Source organism: Siphateles boraxobius, unplaced genomic scaffold (genome assembly GCF_051911475.1).
Source record: "Siphateles boraxobius isolate OS27281-9 unplaced genomic scaffold, OSU_SipBor_1 25, whole genome shotgun sequence".
Classification (NCBI taxonomy): domain Eukaryota; kingdom Metazoa; phylum Chordata; class Actinopteri; order Cypriniformes; family Leuciscidae; genus Siphateles; species Siphateles boraxobius.
The window spans coordinates 29,391,016-29,417,628 of record NW_027508866.1 but is presented as its reverse complement, the minus strand read 5'-3'; the positions used below and the strand labels follow the sequence as shown (position 1 = coordinate 29,417,628).

Sequence of the window (26,613 nt, the reverse complement as noted above, 5' to 3'; positions counted from 1 at the left end):
ATGAGCGATGCAAGGCGCTGCTGCTGCGAGGCTAGAAAGCTCTAGGCTGCTCTAGAAAGGAGACTGATCCAATGCAGCAAAGATATTTAAAGGCTAAAGTCCCTAGTATAGCCTATTCATACTTTGCAGTCACGTGACTACCATGACCGTGACTGCCTGGCGGGCAACCAACGCTGACTAAATGGCGACAAACAGTGGCCAGCCAGAATAGTGAGGCTATTTTGTTTCCATAGCACATTAACAAAACGTGCTAATTTTTAACATTAAAAAAATATTAATAATATCACTAAAATTATATAGTCTTTAGTTCACGAACAGCACAACTCTGCCATCTGTGAAAATCAAAAGCAGCTTCAAAAACTTGTTTAAAAAGTAATATTCTTCAAATTTTTTACTGTCATTAATGTAGGTCCATAAGAGAAATATTAAGCCAGTAAATTAAGATAGTCGCTATACCGTTATATCCATCGTCGTCTCTGAGAGAATGCGGCGTTAATGCAGCAACAGATGTTGAAAGCTCAGTCCGTTTCTACTTTCACTTTCGGGGAATGAGCACGTTGACATGCACGTTCTTAACCCGATTATGCTGAATAATAGTGCATCCAATCACACAACAACTATCTGGCATGTTGTTTACCCCTCAAAACACCAACTTTTGTATATTAAAACTGGCGACGTCCTGGCAAGATCCTTGTTTAGTTTACTGGGTTTGGTTGCTAGAGAACGACGTTCTTGCCCGCCAGCCATTACTTGTGACGTCACGTGCAAAGTATGAATTGGCTATGTTGTATTCCCAGAATATCAGCAGTGAACTACGTCTCCGATCGACGCACAGGGATAAAAATAAATAAACAAATAAAAAGCCTATAATGCACATCGGCAAACCTGACCTTACCTGACTAGGCTACTGTAGCCTAAAATTGTATAATTTCGTTTTGAATTTTGTTTATAAGTAGACATTTTAAGCTTTCTATTTATTTCTCATGTCTGTGAGGCAAGTAGGCCTAGCCTATACGCTGAGTTTCGTTTCAATAATGAGACAAGCTCCAGTTCACGCGCAAGAGATCGCACCGGGGCTTCCACGTCCTCCTGATTATATGTCTGCTACATTTGCTTCTTATTTATTAAGTCCAGGCAATTAGTTAATGAAACAGTGATTAAAATTAAGATACAATTTATACAAAACGAAATTCAATTTAAAGAAAGGCTTTCTACAAAAAAAAACTTCTGACCCATGTCAGACCCATCTTATGATCCTATCTTACTCATGCTGTTCACTTTTCATATAATCGACATATATTAAATAAAAAATAACATTATATTATGTAAACATTAATATGGAATATAATTTTTGTAATTAAGACATGTTGGAAAAGGTGTTCATCTTTCATTTCCAATGTGAACATCATAATGTATTCTCCTGAAAATGATGAATTCAATGCGAATGTATCTGAGAATATTCTTAAATAAGGAAATCTATTCATTGATTCATGCTAAATTACTGCTTGATGAAAATTTGATTATTTCAAATTGTGCTTGTTTTTTTTCGGATGTAGGTAACAATATTTAGCAAAGTCTGTCAAGCAAAAATGACTTCTGGTGTGTGCGCGAAAGTCTGTCGGGGTCCAAAAACTTGGTCCATAAATCAAACACGCTTGCATGTAATATGAAACTGGTACACATATAGATCTCATCTGGCCGAACAACTTTCGTACTCTTACTTTTCGTTTGGAGCACAGTCTCTTCTGTTTCGCATGTGTGCTCTTGCTCGCTCGCTCTAGATTCCTGGAGATTTTAACTAATTAGCTGGCATTAGAGAGCCGCTATTAATATGCAGGAGACTTCCGGAACTTCCGGGAGACTTGGGATGTCTGCTGATAGCGAGGGGATTAATGAAGATGCCGAAGACAAACGCTCCAAGGTTTGGCTGCATTCACGTGTAAAATTACACGTCAGAACGCCCTCTGGGTGTGCCTATTGTCTGAAGCCCATATAGAATCACGCAAATACATTGGGCTGATGGAGCCAGCGCCACCTCGACGCTCTTACGCCATCATATTATATTGGCGCCTGCGTCATCTGCTCCTCAGATTTCTCTGCCGAAAAAGGAAGCTTGTCGGCGGCGCTAGGAGCTTAGGAGTGCACGCAGCGAACGCAGCGTCTCGTTCCCTATTCAGAGAACATAGGTTACACCAGTAACCAGAGACGTTCTCTTTCATAGGTTAACTCAACTCTGCGTAGCTAAGACGCAGTGGGAACGAAATACCAAACTCGCCAAGCTAAGCGCTGCCGTAACTAGTACAACCATCAGATAACTTACATGGCTGGTTCAAGCAGACAAAACATGGGAACCTGGAATGTCGAGATTAGATTACCCTGGTAGTAATCTCTATTAATCTCCAGTATTATTACATTGTTTGATACAATATTGTTTTATTTGATATTATGTAAAATCGAACTTTTATTTTATATTGGTTTATTTATTATTACCATATGTTGCTTGTATTTATATTGTTTAAAGATTTAAGTTAAGATTGTGTCCAGTTTGGCCCTGTAAATAAAAGGGTATTATTTTTGGACAAAGTATGTGCGGTTAGGTTTTCTTAAGTACCGGTTCAAGAACCGTTTACATTTACATTTAGTCATTTAGCAGACGCTTTTATCCAAAGTGACTTACATCTGAGGACTAAAGCAAGCGAGTCATCGTGAAGAGGGAAGAACGACGCAAGAAGTGCTCAAAATACAAAGTTCAGGCATTGCTCAGAGTAGCAAAAGCCAGACAAGGGAAGATTTAAAAGGGAAGGAAAGATTTTAAAGAGAATAATTTAAAAAAAAAATAAAAAAAAATTATGTTAAGTACTCACGGAAGAGATGAGTTTTCAGTTGTCTTTTGAATGCTGTCAGGGATTCTGCATTACGGACGAGGGTGGGGAGATCATTCCACCAGCATGGAACCGTGAATGAGAATGTTCTGGAGAGTGATTTAGTGCCTCGCTGTGATGGCACCACGACCCGTCACTCCTTTGCCGATCGTAGGCTTCTGGTAGGGACGTAGACTTGAAGTAGGGAGTGAAAGTAGGACGGAGCTGAGTCTGTGGTAGATCTGTAAGTAAGCGTCAAAGCTTTGAATTTGATGCGAGCAGCGAGTGGTAGCCAATGCAGTCAGATGAACAGAGGAGTGACGTGAGCCCTTTTGGGCTCGTTGAAGACAAGGCGGGCTGCAGCATTCTGGATCCTTTGTAGAGGTTTAGTAACACATGATGGAAGTCCAGCTAGAAGAGCATTGCAGTAATCAAGCCTAGAAATAACCAGGGCCTGGACGAGAAGTTGTGTTGCATGCTCAGTTAGGAAAGGCCTGATCTTCCTGAGGCATAAAAAAAAAATTTGTTTGGTTCCGGTTTCCGACCGACCCAGTCAATTTATGTGCGACCCAAATTTATTTTATGAGCTTGGGGAAGAAATAATACAAATTAAATAAATACACAATAAAAAACTTTGAGGCGAACTATAATTTATGTTTATGTACAGCACCGTATTTGTATAGCCTGTTGTCCTCCAGCAATGCTAACAAACCAGGCAGCCACAGGCATTCACACATCGTTGTTGTCATGTAGATGCACTGCCGCGCTTGTGACAGGGCGCATGAACTGAACGAGCAGAGATAGATAGAGAGTCCCGGTCGCGCACGCGCTCTCTCTGCGGAGCCAGGCGAAAGTATAGGCTTCACTGTCTCAAAACTAAGCACTGTCTTGCTCTCTCTCCCTCACACATACTAATGAAAATAAATCGACACAATGGCAAGGTCGGAAGACTAAAGTTTCATATGGAGCATTCGGAGATTTCTTTTTTCCTGAATTACCGCTGGGTGGGAATTGTGGTAAAATACGTTGCCTTATCTTCTCTGAAAAGCGTTCCACACATTCAGCTGACATATAAACCACACTTTAAAAAAACGAAAAAACTATCCAGTGATGAAATGTTTTCTGTGATGACACAAATCTTGTGGGATGTCCTAACCTCCGGGATAATCACACAACGCGCACACGTCTGATAATGAGACGTCTAATTTGCGAACTAATGACTCATTTGAACCGATTCGTTTTAATGAATGGTTAAAACAACTGATCTTTCCAACACTGAACTCACGAGACGTCTGAATCGGTGTATAACTAATCGGTAACACTTTACAATAAGGCAACCCCGTTTGCCCCCGCGCACACATTTTAAATCAGCGTGTGTGTGTGTAACATGCTGGGACACACAAGGTGGTAGAGTACATGTACAGGTAGGCTATGTTATGAAAAAATAGAGTTGCTTATCAATCGCTACTGTAAATAAATAATAATAATTTCCTATCCCTTGCTGCCACTGGAAAAAAAAAAAAAAAAAGTCCCTACCGACCCATGATCTCAACTGACAACCAACCGGAACCAAACTTTTTTTTTTTTTACGCCTGATGTTATACATTGCAAACCTGCATAATCGAGCTATCTTTGTAATGTGGTCTGTGAAGGTCAGCTGGTCATCAAATATTACTCCAAGATTTCTGACCGACCTTGATGGGATGACTCTAGCTGGGTAGTGATGTCGTGCTGTAGAGACGGCTTTGCAGGGAGGACGAGAAGCTCAGTCTTTGCCAGGTTGAGCTGCAGGTGATGTTCCTTCATCCATGCCGAGATGTCCGCCAGACAGCTTGAGATGCGTGTAGATACTGTGGGATCATCTGGTTGAAATGAGAGGTAGAGCTGGGTTATCATCAGCATAGCAATGGTAAGAGAAACCATGTGCCTGTATGATGGGTCCCAATGATGTGGTGTAGATGGAGAAGAGGAGCGGTCCAAGAACTGAACCCTGAGGAACCCCTGTTCAGTTGATGTGCTTTGGATGCCTCTCCATGTAACCCTGAAGGACCTACCTGTGAGATAGGACTCAAACCAGTGGAGGGAAGTTCCTTTGATGCCCAGTGATGAGAGGGTGGACAGAAGGATCTGATGATTCACAGTGTCGAAGGCAGCAGAAAGATCCAGCAGAATGAGAACTGAAGATTTGGAAGCAGCTTTTGCGATCCGCAGGGCTTCTGTGACCGACAGTAGTGCAGTCTCGGTTGAATGGCCTTTCTTGAAGCCAGATTGGTTGACATCTAGCTGGTTGGTCAGAGACAGGAAAGATGACACTTGGTTGAAAGCAACTCGTTCAAGTGTTTTCGCAATGAATGGTAGGAGAGAGACAGGTCTGTAATTCTCTAAAAGTGATGTGCCTAATGTTGTTTTTTTAAGTAGTGGATTTACCTGAGCCTGCTTGAATGCTGTAGGGAAAATGCCAGTGTGGAGGGATGAGTTGATGATGTGTGTGAGTGCTGGTAGAAGTGTGGGAGAGATGGCTTGTAGAAGGTGTGAGGGGATGGAGTCTAGAGGGCAGGTGGTAGGATGACTGGAGAGGAGAAGTTTAGATACTTCTTCCTCTGTTAGCGGAGAGAAGGTAAAGAGAAGGTTTCTGGTAGTGGGAGAGGATGGTTTGGGTTCCTGTGTGTGTGGAGTTGAGAACTGACTGCTGATAGAGGTTGTTTTGTTGGTGAAGAAGTTAGCAAAGTCATCAGCAGTTAAAGAGGAGGTGGGTGATGGTGGAGGTGGACAGAGGAGAGAGTTAAATGTCTTAAAGTGTTCGTGTGTTAGAAGCGCTGTTGATCTTGCTGTGGAAATATGAAGATTTTGCAGCGTGAACATCAGCAGAAAAGGAAGAGAGCAGAGATTGATACATACTCAGGTCAGACGTGTCTTTTGATTTGCGCCATTTCCTCTCCATAGCCCTGAGTTTGGTCCGGTGTTAACGAAGAACCTGAGATAACCAGGGGTTAGAGGGAGTAGCGCGTGCTGGCCTGGAGGAGAGAGGGCAGATATTGTCTAAAGAAGTTTAAGTGTAGCATAAGGTATCTGTTGCGGTATTCACATCTAGAGATGAGAATTGTGAGGGTGAGGGAAGTGAAGGTTCAAGAACCGTTTAAGCACCGGAACCGTTTAAAAAATACTGAGTAGGTACTGGTGTAGGATAAAACCTAGCCGATACCCAACCCAATTCACAAAGAAAATCGGTGTCCTTAAAGGTTGGATTTTTCCTCATTTTTTAAAATTAAGGCATTAAGATCAATTTCCAAAAGATGATTTTTTTATTCCTCTTTTTAGTCAACTTTAGCATGGGTGTGTTCACTTATGTTATCCAGTGTGTGTGTGTGTGTGTGTATATGTATGTGTATATATATATATGTGTTCAAATGTTTACTTATATCTTACCTTGATGCGATTTTGTAGGCTAGTGTATTCTTTTTATTACATAAATGGACCATGGTGAATATATTTACACAGGTTTTCAACCCTATTTGAATATAAAACCCAGTTGATTATAAAAAAGTGCAGTTCAAATGTTACTCCTGCTCGTCATCGGTAGCTGTCACAGTTGCTAGGCGACAAGAACAATCGTCCGTCATATTTTTAAATAAAAATGCTGTCGTCACCGGCGCGCAATCCATTTATGTATCCTTTCTTTCACGGGGAAACGAAGGGTGCATTTGGCATCGCTTTTGAATCAGGATAGCCTTTGTCGCGCCGCGATGACGCAACCGGCCTTCGCATACAGCCTTCGAAGGGTGGAGAATTGAATTGGAACAGCCTTCATCGCATCACGATGACGCAATCGCCCTTCAAATGCGACCTTCGAAGGGTGCAGCCTTTGAATTGGGACATCCTTCGTCGTGCCGCTGTGACGCCATCAGCCTTCAAATACGGCCAATCTGCTTTCAAATACGGCCTTCGGAGGATGCAGCCTTCACATTGGGACACAGCTAATATCTGGTCTCATTTTTGAGTAAGGACTCTCTTCCCTGTATCCTTTACCATCCCATTGATGTCAAGTGTTTTCGTCTACCTTCCAGTGTTTCCTGCGTCTCCTTCGTCTTTCTGGTTCCAGTCTTCATCCCACAACTTACCTCTCTCCGTTCTACTCTGCACGTTCCAGCGATCTCTCACTACAGCATCCACAACCTCCATCATCTGTAAGAGCACAATAACCTTCAGTATATCCCATCGTCATTTACCAAAGACATTCTCCATCATTGTCAACTACTGGTACTCACCGTCACTCATATCAATAAACCTGTCTCTCAATTGTAACCTTTTGTCTTGAGTCTCTGTTCAAGGTTCAAAGCACAAAGGGAAGAGATATTGATGTGCATTTTATTATATCAATGCAACAGTTTGATCCTTTTCTTTAAATTTCAGTTACTGTGCACGTGAAGAACAATTCATAGTGCTCTTTACTCCAGTGTTATGATCTAACAGACACCAGGGAGAAAGATGACTAAAGCCCTATTCGCTTGGGATTAGTATTATCTGGGGACCTCGTGTGAATTAGAAATTACCCCCCTACATCTGAATTTCGTGGGGCGCATTCGCACGGGATAACCGAAGCATGTGATTTTACTTGAATTTACTGACTTATCTCCTGGATATGATGTCAATAGGCTATTGCTTGGAAATGTCTTGTCGTTATAATAGTTTTGCCCTTACCTTACCACTCCCTAGAGTGTGTTCGGACGTTGACGTAATCATGTACGCTTATGATACGGTGATCTTGACTTTTGGGGAAAACGAGCTGGAGGTTACTGACAAATTATCAAAAGAGATGCAAAAAGTTGCAAAATGGTAGCAGACGTCTTGTTTGACCTTAAACGTTGATAAAACGGTCTCAATGTTTTTCCTCAAATAAACGTAAATTACAGCTAACTCTAGAAATTCAAGTAAATGGACGAGAAATTAAAAATGTAAAAGAAACAAAATATTTAGGTCTAGTACTTGATTCGAATCTTGGTTTTAAAAGTCATATAAAAAAAAATAGGTAATAAATTGAAATTTAATTTGAAGAACTATAAACATATTAGAAATTCATTAACTACGGAAGTCTCAAATATATACCTCAATATACCTCAATCATAGATTGTTCCACATCTACTGTATGGCATGTCTAGCTGGTCTCAGGCGTATAAAACATTGTTAAAACTACTTGAATCATTATATAAAAGGGCCATGAAAATTCATGATAAAAAGCCTCACCAGTATCATCATTGTAAATTACAAAGTAAATATAACATTTTGAGTTTTGAAAACTTGATTAAATAATCAAATTTCTGCTTTATTTAAAATGATCCATAACATCGCTGCTCCCCCTTTGAGAAAATTTGTCACACTACACTCGGAGAGAACTTCTAGAGCCACACGGTCGACAGTCAGGAGAGTGCACATATGGTCAACAATTGTTCTTTTATAAAGCAGTGAGATTTTGGAACACTCTTCCAAATGAAATTATTTCATGCACAAACTACAGTACATTTACATTTACCTGACCAAACAGTGGTTATTATCAAAGCAAACCTGTACGCACTGAAAGACTGTGATATGAACGACGTAAATTGTGAGTGAGTGAGTGACAGTTTCCTGAAGTGGAGAGTGTTTTTATGATGTGAGTGAAATAATGCTTCCATGTATTATTCTGTATATATTTTATGAATTTCTGTATTATTCTGTATATATTTTATGAATTTCTGTAAGTATAACATCAATCTGAACATCAATCTGTCCAGGGACAGCGGGTGGAAATTAGCATTTTTTTTTTGCTATAACCTGGCACATGACATTTCTTATTTAGACTAATGTTTTTTTGTGCATTGAATAAACTAAACTAAACTACTGCATGCTGCTATACATGTCATTCATTTCATGTGGGGATGAATTAAAGGAAAATAAATGTCTTAAACCTTGAAGTTTTATTGATAAAGTAAAGGCATAGAACCAGTTTATTTGTAGTGCATTGACTATTTTTATATAATTAGTGTATTAATTAAATACAGCAGGCCTAAACCAGCCATGGTACCAGTACAAAAACACAATCAGTAATATAGCTGCGAGCAGCAATGACGGGCAGGCACCGGGGTGGCGGATGAGCATGTACAGCACTCAATGCTTAGTTGTGGCTCCTTTTGCCTGAATTACTGCAGCAATGGCATGGATTCGTGGCGTGGCATGGATTCGTGGCAATCCATTCGTGGCATGGATTCGATTAGTCTGTGGCACTAACAAAACTGACAAAAGGTTATTGCTAAAGAGGCTGGCTGTTCACAGAGCTCTGTGTCCAAGCACATTAATAGAGAGGCGAAGGGAAGGAAAATATGTGGTAGAAAAAAAGTGTACAAGCAATAGGGATAACCACACCCTGGAGAGGATTGTGAAACAAAACCAATTCAAAAATATGGGGGAGATTCACAAAGAGTGGACTTCAGCTGGAGTCAGTGCTTCAAGAACCACCACGCACAGACATATGCAAGACATGGATTTCAGCTGTCGCATTCCTTGTGTCAAGCCACTCTTGAACAAGACACAGCGTCAGAAGCGTCTAAAGACAAAAAGGACTGGACTGCTGCTGAGTGGTCCAAAGTTATGTTCTCTGATGAAAGTAAATTTTGCATTTCCTTTGGAAATCAAGGTCCCAGAGTCTGGAGGAAGAGAGGAGAGGCACGGAATCCACGTTGCTTGAAGTCCAGTGTAAAGTTTCCACATTCAGTGATGGTTTGGGGTGCCATGTCATCTGCTGGTGTTGGTCCACTGTGTTTTCCGAGGTCCAAGGTCAACGCAGCCATCTACCAGGACGTTTTAGAGCACTTCATGCTTCCTGCTGCTGACCAACTTTATGGAGATGCAGATTTAATTTTCCAACAGTACCTGGTTTAAGGACCATGTTCTTAATTGGCCAGCAAACTCGCCTGACCTTAACCCTATAGAAAATCTACGGGGTATTGTAAAGAGGAAGATGTGATACGCCAGACCCAACAATGCAGAAGAGCTGAAGGCCACTATCAGAGCAACCTGGGCTCTCAGAACACCTGAGCAGTGCCACAGACTGATCGACTTCATGCCACGCCACATTGCTGCAGTAATTCAGCTAAAAGGAGCCCCAACTAAGTATTGAGTGCTGTACATGTTCATACTTTTCATGTTCATACTTTTCAGTTGGCCAACATTTCTAAAAAATCCTTTTTTTGTATTGGTCTTAAGTAATATTCTAATTTTCGGAGATACTGAATTTGGGATTTTCATTAGTTGTCAGTTTTAATCATCACAATTAAATTAAATATATCAGTCTGTGTGTAATGAATGAATATAATATCCAAATTTCACTTTTTGAATGGAATTGCTGAAATAAATCAACTTTTTGATGATATTCAAATTATATGACCAGCACCTGTATATGTATGAATGTATATGTGTATATACACACACACTGTTTAAAAGCAAAACATATATATCCAACCTAATTTAAAAACAGTCTGTCGGGTGCCATCTTTTGGACATTCATCATATTTTATTGGTTTTCATTTCTTGACCTCAAACAGAGCTCTAATCTGTTTATTTTGAAGTTACACAGGCTACATTGATTAAAAAAGAAAAATCAAATGTGTTTTTAGTGGTAGTATTATTTTATACAGAAATAAATTATTTATAATTCAGATGAGAATAAAGTTAGTGTTGATTAAAATGAAGGAAAACAAATATATTGATCTGAAATATAACACATAAATTTTAAATTCATTTAGGTTCAATTACCAAACATACAATCTTAATTTAATTTAAAGCAAACAATAGATTTAAAAGATATGGGTTATATGAATATTTTGGAGTAATAATAATATATAATAATATATATATATATATATATATATATATATATATATATACAGGGGTTAAATTGGGATTTATTATGTGGGGGTGCTCTCCTCTCCCTAGGGGGGTCCGGTGGCATGAAAATAAACCATTAAATAGCACTTTCTGGAGAGTTTTGTGCAAAGAAATGGAGAAATTGAGTATTACATGATATCTGAAAAACTGCAAGGTATATACTTTGCATTGTTGTAGTATCAACAGGTATTAGACATTTAGCATTTACATTACTGTTAATCAGTCATCACTTGATTACACATTTTATTACCTTGTTATGATATAGTGACCCATACAATGTGCCAAACATAATGTGCCACATGAAGAGACAGTGCAGAATATGACAGTAGCAACAGCTGAGAAGATTTGGGTCTGTGGTGACCAGGTCCACCTCACACACACTTCCTTCTCCCATTCTTTCTCTTTACTACTACTACTACACACACACACACACACACACACACATCCTACTCTGCATCATTTCTCATCAAGATATGCACACGTCACAAAAATAAAATCAATCTATCCTTGTGTAAAGGTTGCTTGGTAGCTAAATGTAGGTCTAGCAAGTCTTATATTTCTGTAATTCACACAGATCAAAAACAAATAGTAAAAAAAAAATTGAGTAGCCAGCTAGCAGTTCTCTTGGCAGTTTGCTTATAATCCGGTGTCTGAAGTAAAATGCTCAAAACATCTCCTGAGAAAGATCACATGGTCAACCTAGTCTTGGTTATTTAATTTTGATTTAGTCTTATTTTCCTTACCTTGTCATTCAAGGCCAGGGCACTTTTTGTACATTTCTGGAACTTTTGCGCGCTTCCACATCCCGCGCAACTACGGATCTCCCAGGAATGTTATAGTATATCGCTGCGTACATTTATCCGTGTCACCTAGATGCGCGTGCGGTGCGCGATCATGGTCGGCTGACAACGATATTAAGCAGCTAACAAGAATACGACCGTGTTCCGATTGTTCTCAGAGCTCCGCCGAGACAAAATAGACATGCCATTTTAAAAATCTTTCATTTATTGTCAGAAATATGTTTTCAAAAGCATCACTTTCATCAAATTTTATGTGACATAATTTCCAGTAGGCAACTGACTGCAAACGAACAGGCTTAAGCCTGTTTTATGCTTCTGCGTCGAATCGACGGCGTACCCCCGCAGACCCCTCTGCGTCGCCGCGAACCCCTCCGCCGTAGCTCGACGTGCACCTCCAAAAAATTTTAATTACGCGTCGAGGCGACGCAGACCCCAAGGGCTGTGATTGGTCAGATGCACCGCGATGCAACTCAACCTGACGCAGAACCATAAAACGGCCACGACGCAGTAGGAGTGACGGTGTAGCTACGCCGTGGAGTTGCCTTTATGTGCCGGGGCTGAGCCCCGGAGAGCCCCGGCCCAATTTAACCACTGTATATATATATATATATATATTATATATATATATATATATATATATTATATTTATATATTATATTTATATATATATATATATATATATATATATTATATTATATATATATATATATATATATATATATATACACAAAAAGACAAGGCCTTAAACTTGAACAAGGGTTAAACTCTCGTCACTATGACAAATGAGTATAACAACAAATGAACTAAATTGTTTATTTTTAAGTTACACATTCTACATTGATTAAAATAGAAAATCAAATTAGTTTTTTAATGGTAGTATTATTTTATACAAAAAATATAATTCTGAGGAGAATAAAGTTAGTGTCCCTAAAATTAAGGAAAATATTGATCTAATATATATAGCACATATATATATATATAAGGCTATAATGAACAGGCTTGCGATGTCAAGATTGCAATGCTGGAATGTGTGTGTGTGTGTGTGTGTGTGTGTGTGTGTGAGAATGGGTGTGGCGCGGGCACGATTGAACAGTGTTACACATAAAAACATACTCCGTCATTTTGTTCATACAGGACATAATTAAAACTGCAAAGTGTTTACTTATATTTGTGTACACTCGCAATAAAACACAACATTGTGTTTTTGTTAAATAAATTCATCAATACGTCCCCCGAAATGGCGATAATTTTAAAATTAAACTAAAATGCTCAAGGCTGCACAAGCATTCATAACTGTGCGTGTCCACGGTGAGGGACAAGCAGAACAGAGGGAACATTGTTTAGTTCATTCCTACTTCCATAGAAATTAATTGAAAACTCTCGCTGTCTTGTGCGGACGTTTCGCTTTCAAGTTAATGATTTAAAAGCCCCCAGTGGTGTCACACATTGATTAACCGGTGGGAAAAAATTCCCATAGTCACATCCCTAATATATTTATATATAAATCCAATAGGCCTACCTGATTTTGAACACAAGAGGGCAGTATAGCACTATGTATGATTTGGATTTATTTATTTTTTGGTCTAAACAACCCTTCTGGCTGTTTTTAAACTTAAACATAGTTCTTAAATTGAAATAAAAGAAATAAAATGGGTTTAGTTCTGATATTTGTATAATTGTATATAGAAACAAATGGTGTATAATTAAATTTTTAGAAGATATGAGGCTTTTAGTGTTTCCTTTTTTGGCATTACTTTAATCCCTTGCCATAGCAAAACCGTTTAAGATATTCAATATCCGTTCAAATTTAGCATCTTTAAAGGATTTGTTCACTTTTTAAAAAAACTTTTGCTGATAATTTACTCACCCCCATGTCATCCAAGATGTCCATGTCTTTCTTTCTTCAGTCGAAAAGAAATTAAGGTTTTTGATGAAAACATTCAAGGAATTTTCTCCATATAATGGACTTCACTGGGTACCAAACAGTCCAAGGTCCAAATGACAGTTTCAGTGCAGCTTCAATTGGCTTTAAACGACACCAGACAATGTATAAGGGTCAGGAACGATCAGTGATTTCAAAAATAAATAAAAAAGTTTAAGTTTTATAAGCACAAATGCTCGCCTTGCTCTGTTCTGTGATGCATGTTCGTGACTCCTGTTCGAACTCGTTCATCAAAATGAACAAATATTTTTTCGAGTAATTTCGTTGCTGAGAACGCCAGCCTGAGCTCACAGCGCTCGCATTCTCCGTGTTCATTAGTTTACGATCTGATCTGTCTAACACGTTATTAGATAGAACTGTTGAACAAAGAAAGTAGACAGTATATGGAAGTCGGATATATTCTGGAGAGATGTCACGCCTGTAAATTTTTTTTTTTTTCATTGAGTTTCAAAAACAAAAATGTAAATAAAACTAGGGATGGGAATTGATAAGAATTTAACGATTCCGATTACATTATCGATATTGCTTATCGATTCGATTCCTTATCAATTCTCTTATCGATTCTCATTGGGTGAGGGAATAAGTACAAATGTGTTTGTTTGTATTAATTCGCTTTAATATCTGATCAGAAGACACAGCACAGAGTATTAGTGGTTTGAACCTACACTGGTCTCATGGTTCGGTTCGATTACGATTATCATGTCATCGATTCAGTTCAATTCGATATCTCGATGCATTACGATGCACTGCATCCAATTTTCAATTTTACTTCGAAAGTGATGTGTGCGTGCGTGTGTGTGTGTGTGTGTGTGTGTGTGTGTGTGTGTGTGTGTGTGTGTGTGTGTGTGTGTGTGTTCGCCTGTTCGGGAAGTCGAAGTGACAGAAACAGTGACATTCCAGTTAAAGTTTCATGGGACTAATGTCTGTTTATGCCATTAAGAAAATGAAATTCTGTCAAATCAATTGTGTTTTAAAGAAATGTTCATTTAAAAGCAGCGCTCATTCATCAGTGTATAATTGCACTGGCTTAGCCACGGGTGTGCCAGGGTGTGCCGGTGCCACCCACAGTGGCAGCTGGCACACCTAAAATAGATGCAGAATTCTTTTTTAAATTTGTAATAAAAACGTTTCCTAAACTTGGACTATTGTTGTTTACTTAAAATATTTGTACATTTAAAATGTATTTTAATTTTTAAATTATTATCGTTAAAAAAAATATCTGCCGACATTCGGACTGCCAAACAATCCTTCAAACAGCCGCTGACTGGTAATACGGTTGTGATGTTGAGGTTCGCGCAGCCTTATGAGGAGAAATGGAAACAAATGAGCGCAGATCACACAAAGAAACTTAATGAACATAGAGCGGTTAAAAAATTAATGTGGAGTTTTTATATTTATAACATATGATATCATAGTTAAGCAACATCACAGTGACCAAGAGTGCTGAATACCATCACGATTGAAAATATAACACTGATTTCATATGACAGTTCAATAAACAAGTAATTAATATCAAGTCACTTACATTTTAGACACAATATTGACTGTTTTTTGTTCTATTTGAGCAGCGAAAATAGTTCCAAACAAACATCCCTAGAACCACAGCGCAGCTCACCGGAAAACACAAGCGCATTAATGAATGATTCAGTGCTTTTAATGAATCGATTGAGTCAAAGATTCAATGTCCCATTAAACAACTGCCTCATTCCTTAACGATTCAGCCGTTTGAACGAATCATTTCAATAAATGACTCAATAACTCACTCATTAAGACGGTCACCTGCCGCCCCCTACTGGTGGTTTAGTTTCGTGTTTAAAAGTAGGCTATAATTCTTTCCAATATGTCATATTTGTATCTTCAAAAAATATTTAAAACAATCTCATAACATTATTTAATGCAGTTGTAATTTTTCAGTGTAAATTAATTAATTTGATTGGTAACAGCATAGTGTCTTATTATTTCAATTGAATTTATTGATCAAATCTAAGAATTTAAAATGAAAGATGAAGCATACATTTAAACCGATTTCTGGATTTTAACTTGGACAAGAGAATGGCCGATTTACTTGTTCGAAGGACAAGCACAAGTAAAGCCTTAATGTTGAGTCCTGAGTTATATTTTATATACTGTAGGCCTAGTATTATGTTTATGTGGCAAGCCAGTTTTACACATCAGCCCAGTCTATTCTGTAAAGTTTGTGATAAGCCGGGTCCGAGTTTTTTTGCACATTCATTTGACAATAAATGTGGCACACCCAATTTTTCTTATGCACACCCAGAGACGCTTTTCTGGCTACGCTAGTGGTATAATGATACCCTGAGACACGCGCATCCGTCAACGAGTCCGATGTTGAAGACGATCATCCGTTTATAATCACGCGTAACAACACAGAATACTTGTAATTTGACCATCGGGTCCGGATACCATAATCAGATAACATCAGGGCGGGTGGATGAATTGGTTTTGGCTGCAGATCCGGGTGATTATTGGAGCTCATGTAACCCTGCAGGCGTTATAACAGCTCGAGTGAACACGGCTAACGTGGTATTTCAAGTTAGTGGTATTACCTCCGGCATATTCTATTTGTGCGTGACATGAGCGCACACGCACTGTCTCTTCTCCAGGTCGTGCTTACCAGGTTGTTCATAAAAGCCGAAATGTGCCCAGATGTAGGCTTTTAAAGTAGTTGGAGCATTTTTAATTACTCACACTCGCGTCAAATTAATTGCATGCTGTGTGGCCAAATGTTTCTGCATAATGGAGGTAGTTCCCTTTGACGAAATTGAAATTTTACAAGTGTTGCAAGTGACCGTATTGTCGTGAAATATAACCAAAACAACGTAGCGCGCGTGACGTCATGACTCATTTGCAACGAGCGGAACCGTTAAGAGGAATCGTTAAGCAAGCATGCTAACGGTTCCAAGGAATCGGTTCACTGTTCACCGGTTCTGAAGAAGAACCGGTTCTCGATTCCCATCCCTAAATAAAACGGATATTTACATTCACTTAAGGCATAAACGGTTGTGTTTACGTGAGCACACAACAATCTCTGCATTTTGACATATTTTTGTGTGTTCTACCGTTAAAGTGCTTATATGAGGCTCAAACTTTGCACACCGCTGAAGGAAAGGACACACAGTAACACATCGGATTTGGATCGATTCCATCTGATCGATACCCAATCCAACAAAAAGGTTTTTTGTCAGTGCTGAGACAGATCAGGGTATAAGATCAGTCATCCCTAGCTGTCAATAGTAATATTGAAATGTAGAATGATTAACTCCAATTTTAGCATGTTTTTCACAGTGAGTTTGTGTGTGAAATGTTCATGTCTTTAATGGCGTTACAGTGAAGGTGTTTTTGTGTTGTTGTTACAGCTCTGTGTCATGTCTGTGAAGAGCCCCTCAGACCTGCTCAATGAAAACACGTACATCCCACCTTCACTGACCCTTGACCTCCATGTATCTTATGAAAGAAAGTTGGGCCTGAAACATACTCCTGGTTCAACCTCTTTCTCTCCAAAGAGTCGACACAACTACGCCAGCACAACCTCCATCCAGCTTCTCAAAGGCATTATGGGAGGACTAGAGAACGATGATGCACCCCTCCAGCACCAGGAAGATGAATGGAGCAGAAATCAGGAAAATGAACATAGTCTTCCAGTCTCTGAGAGCAACACCAAGTGGATGAAGGAAGATCAGAACCAAATATGCAAATTAGCAGAGCAGCAGCAGCAAGACCAGAATCTCAACCTGGTTGAAAACAAGAACGAATCCACTGATAGAAACCCAAACCAGAACTCACAGCGGCGAAATGAAGAAAAGAACAAGACCCTGAAAGCGCTGTGCTCCGACCTGCAAGACTGGGCGGCTGATGAACCTCTTCTCATTTACTCTTCTGCCGCCATGATGGAGAACAATCAGGAAAACCAACAGCAGATGAGAGACAAGGAAGCTGATAGAGGGGAAGAGGAAAGCTTGAACACCTGTGTATGCGTGAACACAGACCCTGAGGTACAGAAGAGAGCCGGCGAGGCTGGCGGCAGGAACGCTGGTCTGCTGTTGGGCCGGACTGGCGTGACCAGCGACGAGGACTCCAGCTGCATGTCTCTGTCCCAGGGTAGCACTGCGAGCAGCACCCCCGACGAAGAGCCAGGTACAGCACACACACCAGCAGATGAGCACAGAGAAACACCCTACAGCTAAGCTGATCAGATAAAACACATCCACTCAAACCGCATCCAGAGCTAGTTCCAAACATTTGTAGTGTTTCTGTCCGCTTATCTGTTCTGACACATTCCAATAACACTGGGTTTAAAATATTTGCCAGTAATGAGGGGCTTTAAAAGGACATATTTGGAAAGCTTCAAAGAAACTGCTGTTCGCATTTGTGTATAACGAACATTCAAATCGACCCAACCGTTAATTCCTCTGGTTGTACTATAGGATGATGCAAAATATACATCAAATTTTGTTTTGTATTTTAACTAAAAATGAAAATAAAACTGAAAAAATGAAGCGTAGTCAGATTAAACTATACAGGTCCTTCTCAAAAAATTAGCATATTGTGATAAAGTTAATTATTTTCCAAAATGTAATGATAAAAATTAAACTTTCATATATTTTAGATTCATTGCACACCAACTGAAATATTTCAGGTCTTTTATTGTTTTAATACTGATGATTTTGGCATACAGCTCATGAAAACCCCAAATTCCTATCTCAAAAAATTAGCATATCATGAAAAGGGTCTCTAAACGAGCTATTAACCTAATCATCTGAATCAACTAATTACCTCTAAACACCTGCAAAAGATTCCTGAGGCTTTTAAAAACTCCCAGCCTGTTTCATTACTCAAAACCGCAATCATGGGTAAGACTGCCGACCTGACTGCTGTCCAGAAGCCCATCATTGATACCCTCAAGCAAGAGGGTAAGACACAGAAAGAAATTTCTGAACAAATAGGCTGTTCCCAGAGTGCTGTATCAAGGCACCACAGTGGGAAGTCTGTGGGAAGGAAAAAGTGTGGCAAAAAACGCTGCACAACGAGAAGAGGTGACCGGACCCTGAGGAAGATTGTGGAGAAGGACCGATTCCAGACCTTGGGAGACCTGCGGAAGCAGTGGACTGAGTCTGGAGTAGAAACATCCAGAGCCACAGGCGTGTGCAGGAAATGGGCTACAGGTGCCGCATTCCCCAGGTCAAGCCACTTTTGAACCAGAAACAGCGGCAGAAGCGCGTGACCTGGGCTAAAGAGAAGCAGCACTGGACTGTTGCTCAGTGGTCCAAAGTACTTTTTTCGGATGAAAGCAAATTTTGCATGTCATTAGGAAATCAAGGTGCCAGAGTCTGGAGGAAGACTGGGGAGAAGGAAATGCCAAAATGCCTGAAGTCCAGTGTCAAGTACCCACAGTCAGTGATGGTCTGGGGTGCCATGTCAGATGCACAGTCCACTGTGTTTTATCAAGGGCAGGGTCAATGTAGCTAGCTATCAGGAGATTTTGGAGCACTTCATGCTTTCATCTGCTGAAAAGCTTTATGGAGATGAAGATTTCATTTTTCAGCACGACCTGGCACCTGCTCACAGTGCCAAAACCACTGGTAAATGGTTTACTGACCATGGTATTACTGTGCTCAATTGGCCTGCCAACTCTCCTGACCTGAACCCCATAGAGAATCTGTGGGATATTGTGAAGAGAAAGTTGAGAGACACAAGACCCAACACTCTGGATGAGCTTAGGGCCGCTATCGAAGCATCCTGGGCCTCCATAACACCTCAGCAGTGCCACAGGCTGATTGGCTCCATGCCACGCCGCATTGAAGCAGTCATTTCTGCAAAAGGATTCCCGACCAAGTATTTAGTGCATAACTGAACATAATCATTTGAAGGTTGACTTTTTTTGTATTAAAAACACTTCTTTTATTGGTCGGATGAAATATGCTAATTTTTTGAGATAGGAATTTTGGGTTTTCATGAGCTGTATGCCAAAATCATCAGTATTAAAACAATAAAAGACAAGAAATATTTCAGTTGGTGTGCAATGAATCTAAAATATATGAAAGTTTAATTTTTATCATTACATTATGGAAAATAATGAACTTTATCACAATATGCAAATTTTTTGAGAAGGACCTGTATGTCAAGTCATCCTCATTTATATAGCGCTTTTAACAATGTAGACTGTTTCAAAGCAGCTTTACAGAGATAAACATTTAATTTAAGGTAACAGAAATTGGTTTGGTTTTATAGTGGTTCTTGAAAAATGTTCTTTACAGCTAAAGTTAGTTTTGATTGATTCACTTCCGTCTAAATGATCATTAGTTATTAAATTAGGGGCCGCTAAGACGACACCTTTCTCTCTAAACAGACTTTAAACGTGAACCTGTGATAGACGCTGATGGCGTTCAAATGCGCATTAAGAATTGATTCTATAGTTATGTGCGTTTGAATATATGTGCGCAGGTTTGTAATTCCTTACAAACCATGCCTAAACAAACTACTTGTCTTGTCTATAAATTTTGATGCAGAATTTTATTTTAACTTATCACTTTGGGTAAGTACGCGAACCGAACAATTCCACAACGCTTTATCTGTAGAGTGGTATAGGGCTCCTCCATAGGGAGAGGCTAGTTGGAACTTCAGCACTGCATTGTCATCAGGTCCAGGCGAAAGTCCTTCGTCAGATCTGGAAAACGGCCTGGATCCGGCAGGCTGCGGGAAAACCTCGGGATAAACAAAGACACTAAAATTAGCGTAGATGCCATTCTTCTTATGATGTAACGAGTACATCAGGATTTAAGGGAAGTGATGTTGTTCAATAAACCTCAAACAACACACCAAACAGATTTTTGGGAATCAAGCATTTGGTTGGTCAGATAATGGTCTTGGATTAAATTGATACCTTGATCCAGATCACTCATATCTTGCGGAGTTTTGCACTGTTGTTGCTATGCTGCATTTGAACTTACAGTGATTTTAATGATGGCAATAAAGAATATCTAGCTCTCAACTATTTGTTATAGTAACCTATCAATTAAGTTTCATCCAATGTTTTCCCCTTTTACCTGAGTAAAGAGTAACCAATAATATCATGGCGAATATATACATACTCAAGATTTCACAGAGCATCTTCTGTATGTCTGATGTCAGTGAGATGGATTATAGGATAACAATGGACTAAAATAACAATGAGCATTCTGCTCAAAACATATCTACTACAGAAGGCTCATGTTGTGTAACAGAGCTGGGCCTCTGTATAGGGAAACATAGTTCTAATTAACTGTTTAGTCCATAACGACCATGCTGTTTTTGGCGAGTAAACTATTGAGAACTATTGAAATCCATATTTGCGAGGCATATTACTGCCAGGTGTTAAACGGCCATCCGCCTCACCTGACAACTTTTGATCAGATCACTCGAAATTTTAATACCAGGTGTAAACAGGCCCAAAGAAACGTTTCATTGTTGTTGCAGAGTCCTATTGGGATGGTAGTGCGTTTGAGACGGACACGGACCTGCCCGCTGGCTGGATGCGAGTGCAGGACACATCAGGCACCTACTACTGGCACATTCCCACAGGCACCACACAGTGGGAGCCGCCCGGGCCCCTGGAGAAGAGACCTGCCAGCGCCTCGCCTGCGCTCACACCCGCTGTCCAGCCACAGGTGCACACGGTTATTAATATCACATCAGTATAAGGACTGTTGTAACCAAATGCTTGTGTCTTTAAACATGAACACATTTGTAATTAGATTACATGGAGCGGTGTTTCACAACCAAACACATTCAGTGTTGAAGAACTCTGGCAGGTAGGTTCATAATGGTGTTACAGACGTACAAACACCTTATTCTGTTTTTTTAAGTCCCTTTAATGCTGTTTTTATCGCTCAGAAGGAGGATATAGCTTCTGATGAAAGTCTGAAGGAGTTTGAGGGAGCGACTCTACGCTACGCCTCCATCAATCTCAGGTAAAAGATCAATCAAACATTACTCTGAGCATGACACAGTATCACGCCACAATAACATTTACATGGTGTTGCATTTATGCATTTCTTAGACGCTTATCTAAAGCAACACACGTTAAGACTACTGAAGGGGTGCCCAATCCTGTTCCTGGAGAAAGTTCAGCTTCAGCCCTATCAAACGCAGCTGAACCAGCAGATTAATATCTTGAAACACTTGATAATCACAGAAGTTTGCAGGAGCAGGGCTGGTCCCGCACTCAGCAGGATTGGGCTCTAGTGTTTGAGCTACTGGAGCATTGACCCATCTCTGTGTGTCATCATCTTGTTGTGTGCAGTTTTTCTCAGTCTGAGGAGGAAGAGGAACAGTCTTATGTCCGCAGTACCGAGGGGGCGAAGGTAAACACACTGATGACTGACCACATACACATCATCTAGATGTTGGTGTTCTTCATGCTTGTGTGTGTTTGCAGTGTTTTGCGGTGCGATCTCTAGGCTGGGTGGAGATATCAGAGGAGGAAATGGCTCCTGGCAGAAGTAGTGTTGCCGTTAATAACTGTATCCGACAGCTGTCCTACCAGAAACACAATCTCGACGACACGGCTGGCATCTGGGGCGAGGTGGGTGCATGTGTCTGGAAATTGTTAGAATTTGAATAGATGAATGAATAAAACAGACATTGGCTATGTTTGGTAGCAGTTAGACATGTGACTATCAAATTTTCATATTACAGTAATTGCTGAAGCTTTTGTCACGTATATTATCAGTATTGAATTTTGCAAATCCTAAAAGATTCCTCTGATCCTAGGCTAAAATCTGAAGTCTTTAATCGTTAGTTTGACATGTTCACCGACAGCCGTTTAATGACCGATGCAAACAAATTTTACCTCAGACGAAATTCTGGCAGTTTCAGAAGATTTGACTCTCAGTCCTGCAGTGACTTCTCCTACGACGACCGTCAAATTGTCTTCGTTTTTCAAGAAAAGCCATGACCAAAATTAACTGTAACTGAACTGTCACCATCCCAATAGGACTCTCATTGATTGATGTAAAACTCGGGACAAGTTTTCTTATTTGCGTGCGTTTTTAACGCGTCTTGACTGCCGTACAGTGTGACATTAATGAGAACTGAGATCTTATAGTGACATGACTTACAGCGAGGCTCATGTTCGTACAGTCTGACAGGGAATAATCGTTAAGGACTATAATAAATCACACAGTGTGCACCCTGTTTAACAAACGCTGAACATTTAAACACAATAAATCAACACACAAAAAACGTATACAGTAAACAAACATTTTCAACCGTTTAAAGTACAAATAACTATAAAGAACAATAATGAGGAATCCGAGCATTTTCAGTCAATATGCAAGCATGTTGTAGTCTGGATTAATATGTCTTAAGTATTTGGGGCTGTGATGAACACCATAATGAATACAAAAATCTTGTTAGGGAAAATAAGGTAAATTTAGCTCAAAGGTAATTATTAATTCATTCATATGGAATCACTTATTTTACGGCCGAACAATTGAATCGTTTAGCTCTCAATTGAATGGGCCATAACTATAATCTCTGTAGCGAATATTAATGTCCACACTATAGTGAAAACACTATTTTATTAGCACGGTAAAAAGATCAGCAGTTTAAAGGGTAACTAAACCCCTGGTCAGAGCCTGACTCCACCCACTGGCAATATTTCAAAAATGCTGGAAAAGTGGGCAGAGCCCAGCGGAGGGGCCGTGCACCTGAGACGCATCTGTCTGTATGGAACTTGCCTACATCATCAACAACCCCTTACGTCACGAACCACCCCAAACATCCAACAGGAAAATTCAACTGCAGTAGCCACCGTTCAACCTGAAGAGGGCAGCACTCAGCCGTTTTTACACCATATATTGTAGAATTAAAACACTTTATACACAAATGTCAAAAAGTTACTCGAATCAATGAACAGTACTAATAAAGCCCCATTCTTACAGATCATTAACTAAAAAAAGTTGGTTTAGGGTTTAGTTACCCTTTAAGTAAGAGGTTAAGACATTAAATCCGTAAGCACATGACATAAGAACACTTCTCTTTAAATTCAAATGAGAATTTATTGATTATTTCTTTATTGATAAAGCATTATATGCACTTTATAAGACCTGACCTGAACGAACCATCAATCATTTATTCAACCCTTCTATTGTTTCTTATGTGAAACGTATGGTTTTCCTTTGGAGACTCAAGATGTGCCATCTCCAGACCAGTCGGTCTTGTTTAACTAGGCATTTTAAGTGTTTGTTCTCTAGTTGGAACAATCACTTAAAAGCGTGCATGGTCTTAATCCTGGTTAGCTAGACTGGCTGACACTCAAAATTACAGGATCTTCCGATTGATCTGTGGAATTCTGTTTCTCGGTCAGTTTGAATGAGTTATCTGTCGGTTTCGCTCCGTTCCTACATTGGACACTTGTAAAGTGATATGAGCGGGGCAAGATTGTGATCGGATCTTCCAAGTGGGGGGAAGCCACGGGAGCTATAAGCCTCCTGAACATTAGCATACAATAAATCAAGAGTTCTGTTCTGACAGGCTGAACATTATAGAAACTAATGAAAAGTTAAGCAGAATTGATAAGAGAGATGTGATTAAAGTTTTTCCGAAATGGCAATAAAGGCATTTGGTTGTTGTGTTTGCAGTCTGGCTATCATTAGCCGTGTTTCCACCATTGGGCCCAAAGTGAGTGTGCTAGTGCGTTCCGGGGCCAGTTGCGTTTCCACGGTCACTTCCGGGGCTCGATCGGGCCTCGTCGGGGCTTCCTCGGGGCCAGGGGTTTGTGGCCCGCCGAATACCTTGGTCCAAAGCAGGCCAGCTCGGGCTTGTGTTGTGCTTACAAACAGAGGAGTTTACATGAGTCTGGAGATGCCAGCGACGGATGATTTCTTATACCAGCTAACATCAGCATTAAAGACTTTTAAAACTCACTTTCAGACAGCAGGTTAGAGAAATGTATTATGGTCAAGTATCACTTATTTGTATAATCCTTTAGTTTTAAATCTTTAGGTAAACACCAAAAATACCAACAAACTGCCTTTTATCATGTTCGTTTTGCAATCTCTCTCTATAGTTTCCAGTGCATTCTTTCTGATTAGTTCTCTGATAAAACTTCCATTTGTTGGTGAAATGATGGGTTTGTGTGAGGTTGTTCCAGAGAGGCCTGTTACGGGCGGGTTTTAGTGAAGCACTGAGGAGCTTCTGGCCCCACAGTGGAAACTGTGGCTTTGGGCTCAGTGCTCCAGGTGTCAGGCTATTAGCCCCGCTATCAGGCTATTATCCCCGCCCGGCCCGTTTGAAGCCCTGCTCACACTGGCTCGACAGTGGAAGAGTGGCTAGTGTGTATATGACGTCACACACTATCTCCGCATTAGCTGTAGACCGAATATACACAGCAACAAATATGACGTAGGGCAGGTCTTGATTTTGTCCATCTGGAAATTACTGGATCATAGGAGGTGTGTGTTGCAAAAAATATGGAGGCAGATCTGCATGCAAGCTTGCAGTCAGTTGTGGAGAGACCGGCTTCCGCAGCAGTGTTAATTTTGACAGCAAATTTTGATTTAGTTTTAGTCTTTTGACTAAAATGCCATTTAGTTTTAGTCATATTTTAGTCATCTAAATTGTTTTAGTTTTGGTCTAGTTTTAGTCGACGAAATACAATAAGATTTTAGTCGACTAAATCTACAGTAGATTTAGTCGACTAAAATATTATGGGTTTAGTTAAATTGTTATGCATTAATTTAGAATTTCTCTAAAATGTCCAAACCAATCCCGGAGAAAACATTTATTAACCTATTAATATGAATGATTTTTAGGTTTGGACATGCAATACAGATACAGATTTAACTATTGTGACTTTAAAAATATCTTAAAATTAAATAAAACCACTCTTCTAAAGTAAAACACAGTCTTCTTTTCAATGAATGATATATGCATTCTTTATAACTACTTGCATACATCTTTATTTATTCTTTCAAGCAGACATATTTATTTGTATGAATTAAATATAATTAATCCGTATTAAAGCTATTAACAAACAGTGAATGCTTTTCTTTTGTTGAATTGAATATTAAGGACACATACCGCATTAGGTTTATTGCCACTGTCACTTTAAGAAATCAGATCATGTCCAATGATATGTGGATACAATTGCACTGATACCCATCCGATGCACTCACAACTGTTTAAGACATAAACAACATAGTTTACATGAATACTCTCCAAAATGGACATTTAGACATAATGCTTTGTGTATTTGTTCATTCAGACACGAAAGAGAGCTCAATTCAGTCCTCGCGCGCTGTATAGGTGTCTATTGTGCATGGCTGCACGCTTCAGGTCGGGTGTGTGCCGTACGGAATAGAGCTCTTTTTTAGCTCTTATTCAGATCTATATGTCTGCTCTACTCATTCTCCCAGACGTTTAAATTGTTTAAAGTTTTATGAGACCACTGGGTAGATCAGCACGTTACAGTAGCCTACACATGTGCGCATCTACCACACACGCAGGACATCAGTTCTGACTGGATCGCTTCCCAGATCGTCACTATCTAACATTTTGGTCTAGTTTTTATTCGTTGACGAAAATGTCAATAGATTTTCGTCATAGTTTTTGTCATTCAAAAACTATTTTATTTAGTTTTATTTAGTTATCATCTCGTTTTCGTCTGTGAAAAATGTCGTTCCGCAGGAGGAGGGATTGAAACTCATCTGGACAACCTTATTACCCTCGAGCCAGAACACACATAAAGGAGAGATGTCGTTGCAAGGGGCCATGTTAATGTTTTTGATGAAAGAATTTTTAAATTTAAATGCAACATAACATCAAGATGAAACAATTACCGGTTTCACGATAAACCACGATAAAAAGTCCCAACTGTTAGTATTATCGTTTAAAATGTATTTATCATTAAAACCATGTTTGATTATCATGATTTTGAAAACTTACCATAAGTCCTGTCCGGTCAGTATCAGTTTGATGCAGACGACACATGTAACGTGTTTTTTGTTCGAGAAGATATGGCAGATGGCAGTGACAGCGCTCGGGAGATTTTCAGCCTTCTGAGAAGAACAAATCTGAGGTGTGCTCATATTTG

General features: G+C 39.7%; 1 protein-coding gene across 4 annotated transcripts in view; it reads left to right on the top strand.

Annotated features, from left to right (window-relative positions):
- apbb1 (amyloid beta (A4) precursor protein-binding, family B, member 1 (Fe65)) overlaps positions 1-26,613 on the top strand; it is a 157,779-nt gene that overhangs the window by 60,669 nt on the left and 70,497 nt on the right. For 2 of the 4 annotated variants that reach the window (XM_077243452.1, XM_077243453.1), the window contains 6 exons: positions 16,898-17,675; positions 20,994-21,184; positions 21,272-21,328; positions 21,411-21,487; positions 21,820-21,880; positions 21,955-22,101. In XM_077243452.1, the coding sequence (XP_077099567.1) occupies positions 16,907-17,675; positions 20,994-21,184; positions 21,272-21,328; positions 21,411-21,487; positions 21,820-21,880; positions 21,955-22,101 (1,302 nt within the window). In that variant the 5' untranslated portion in view covers positions 16,898-16,906. The remainder of the gene's footprint in view (positions 1-16,897; positions 17,676-20,993; positions 21,185-21,271; positions 21,329-21,410; positions 21,488-21,819; positions 21,881-21,954; positions 22,102-26,613) is intronic. The other 2 variants (XM_077243455.1, XM_077243454.1) reach the window with 2 other exon arrangements.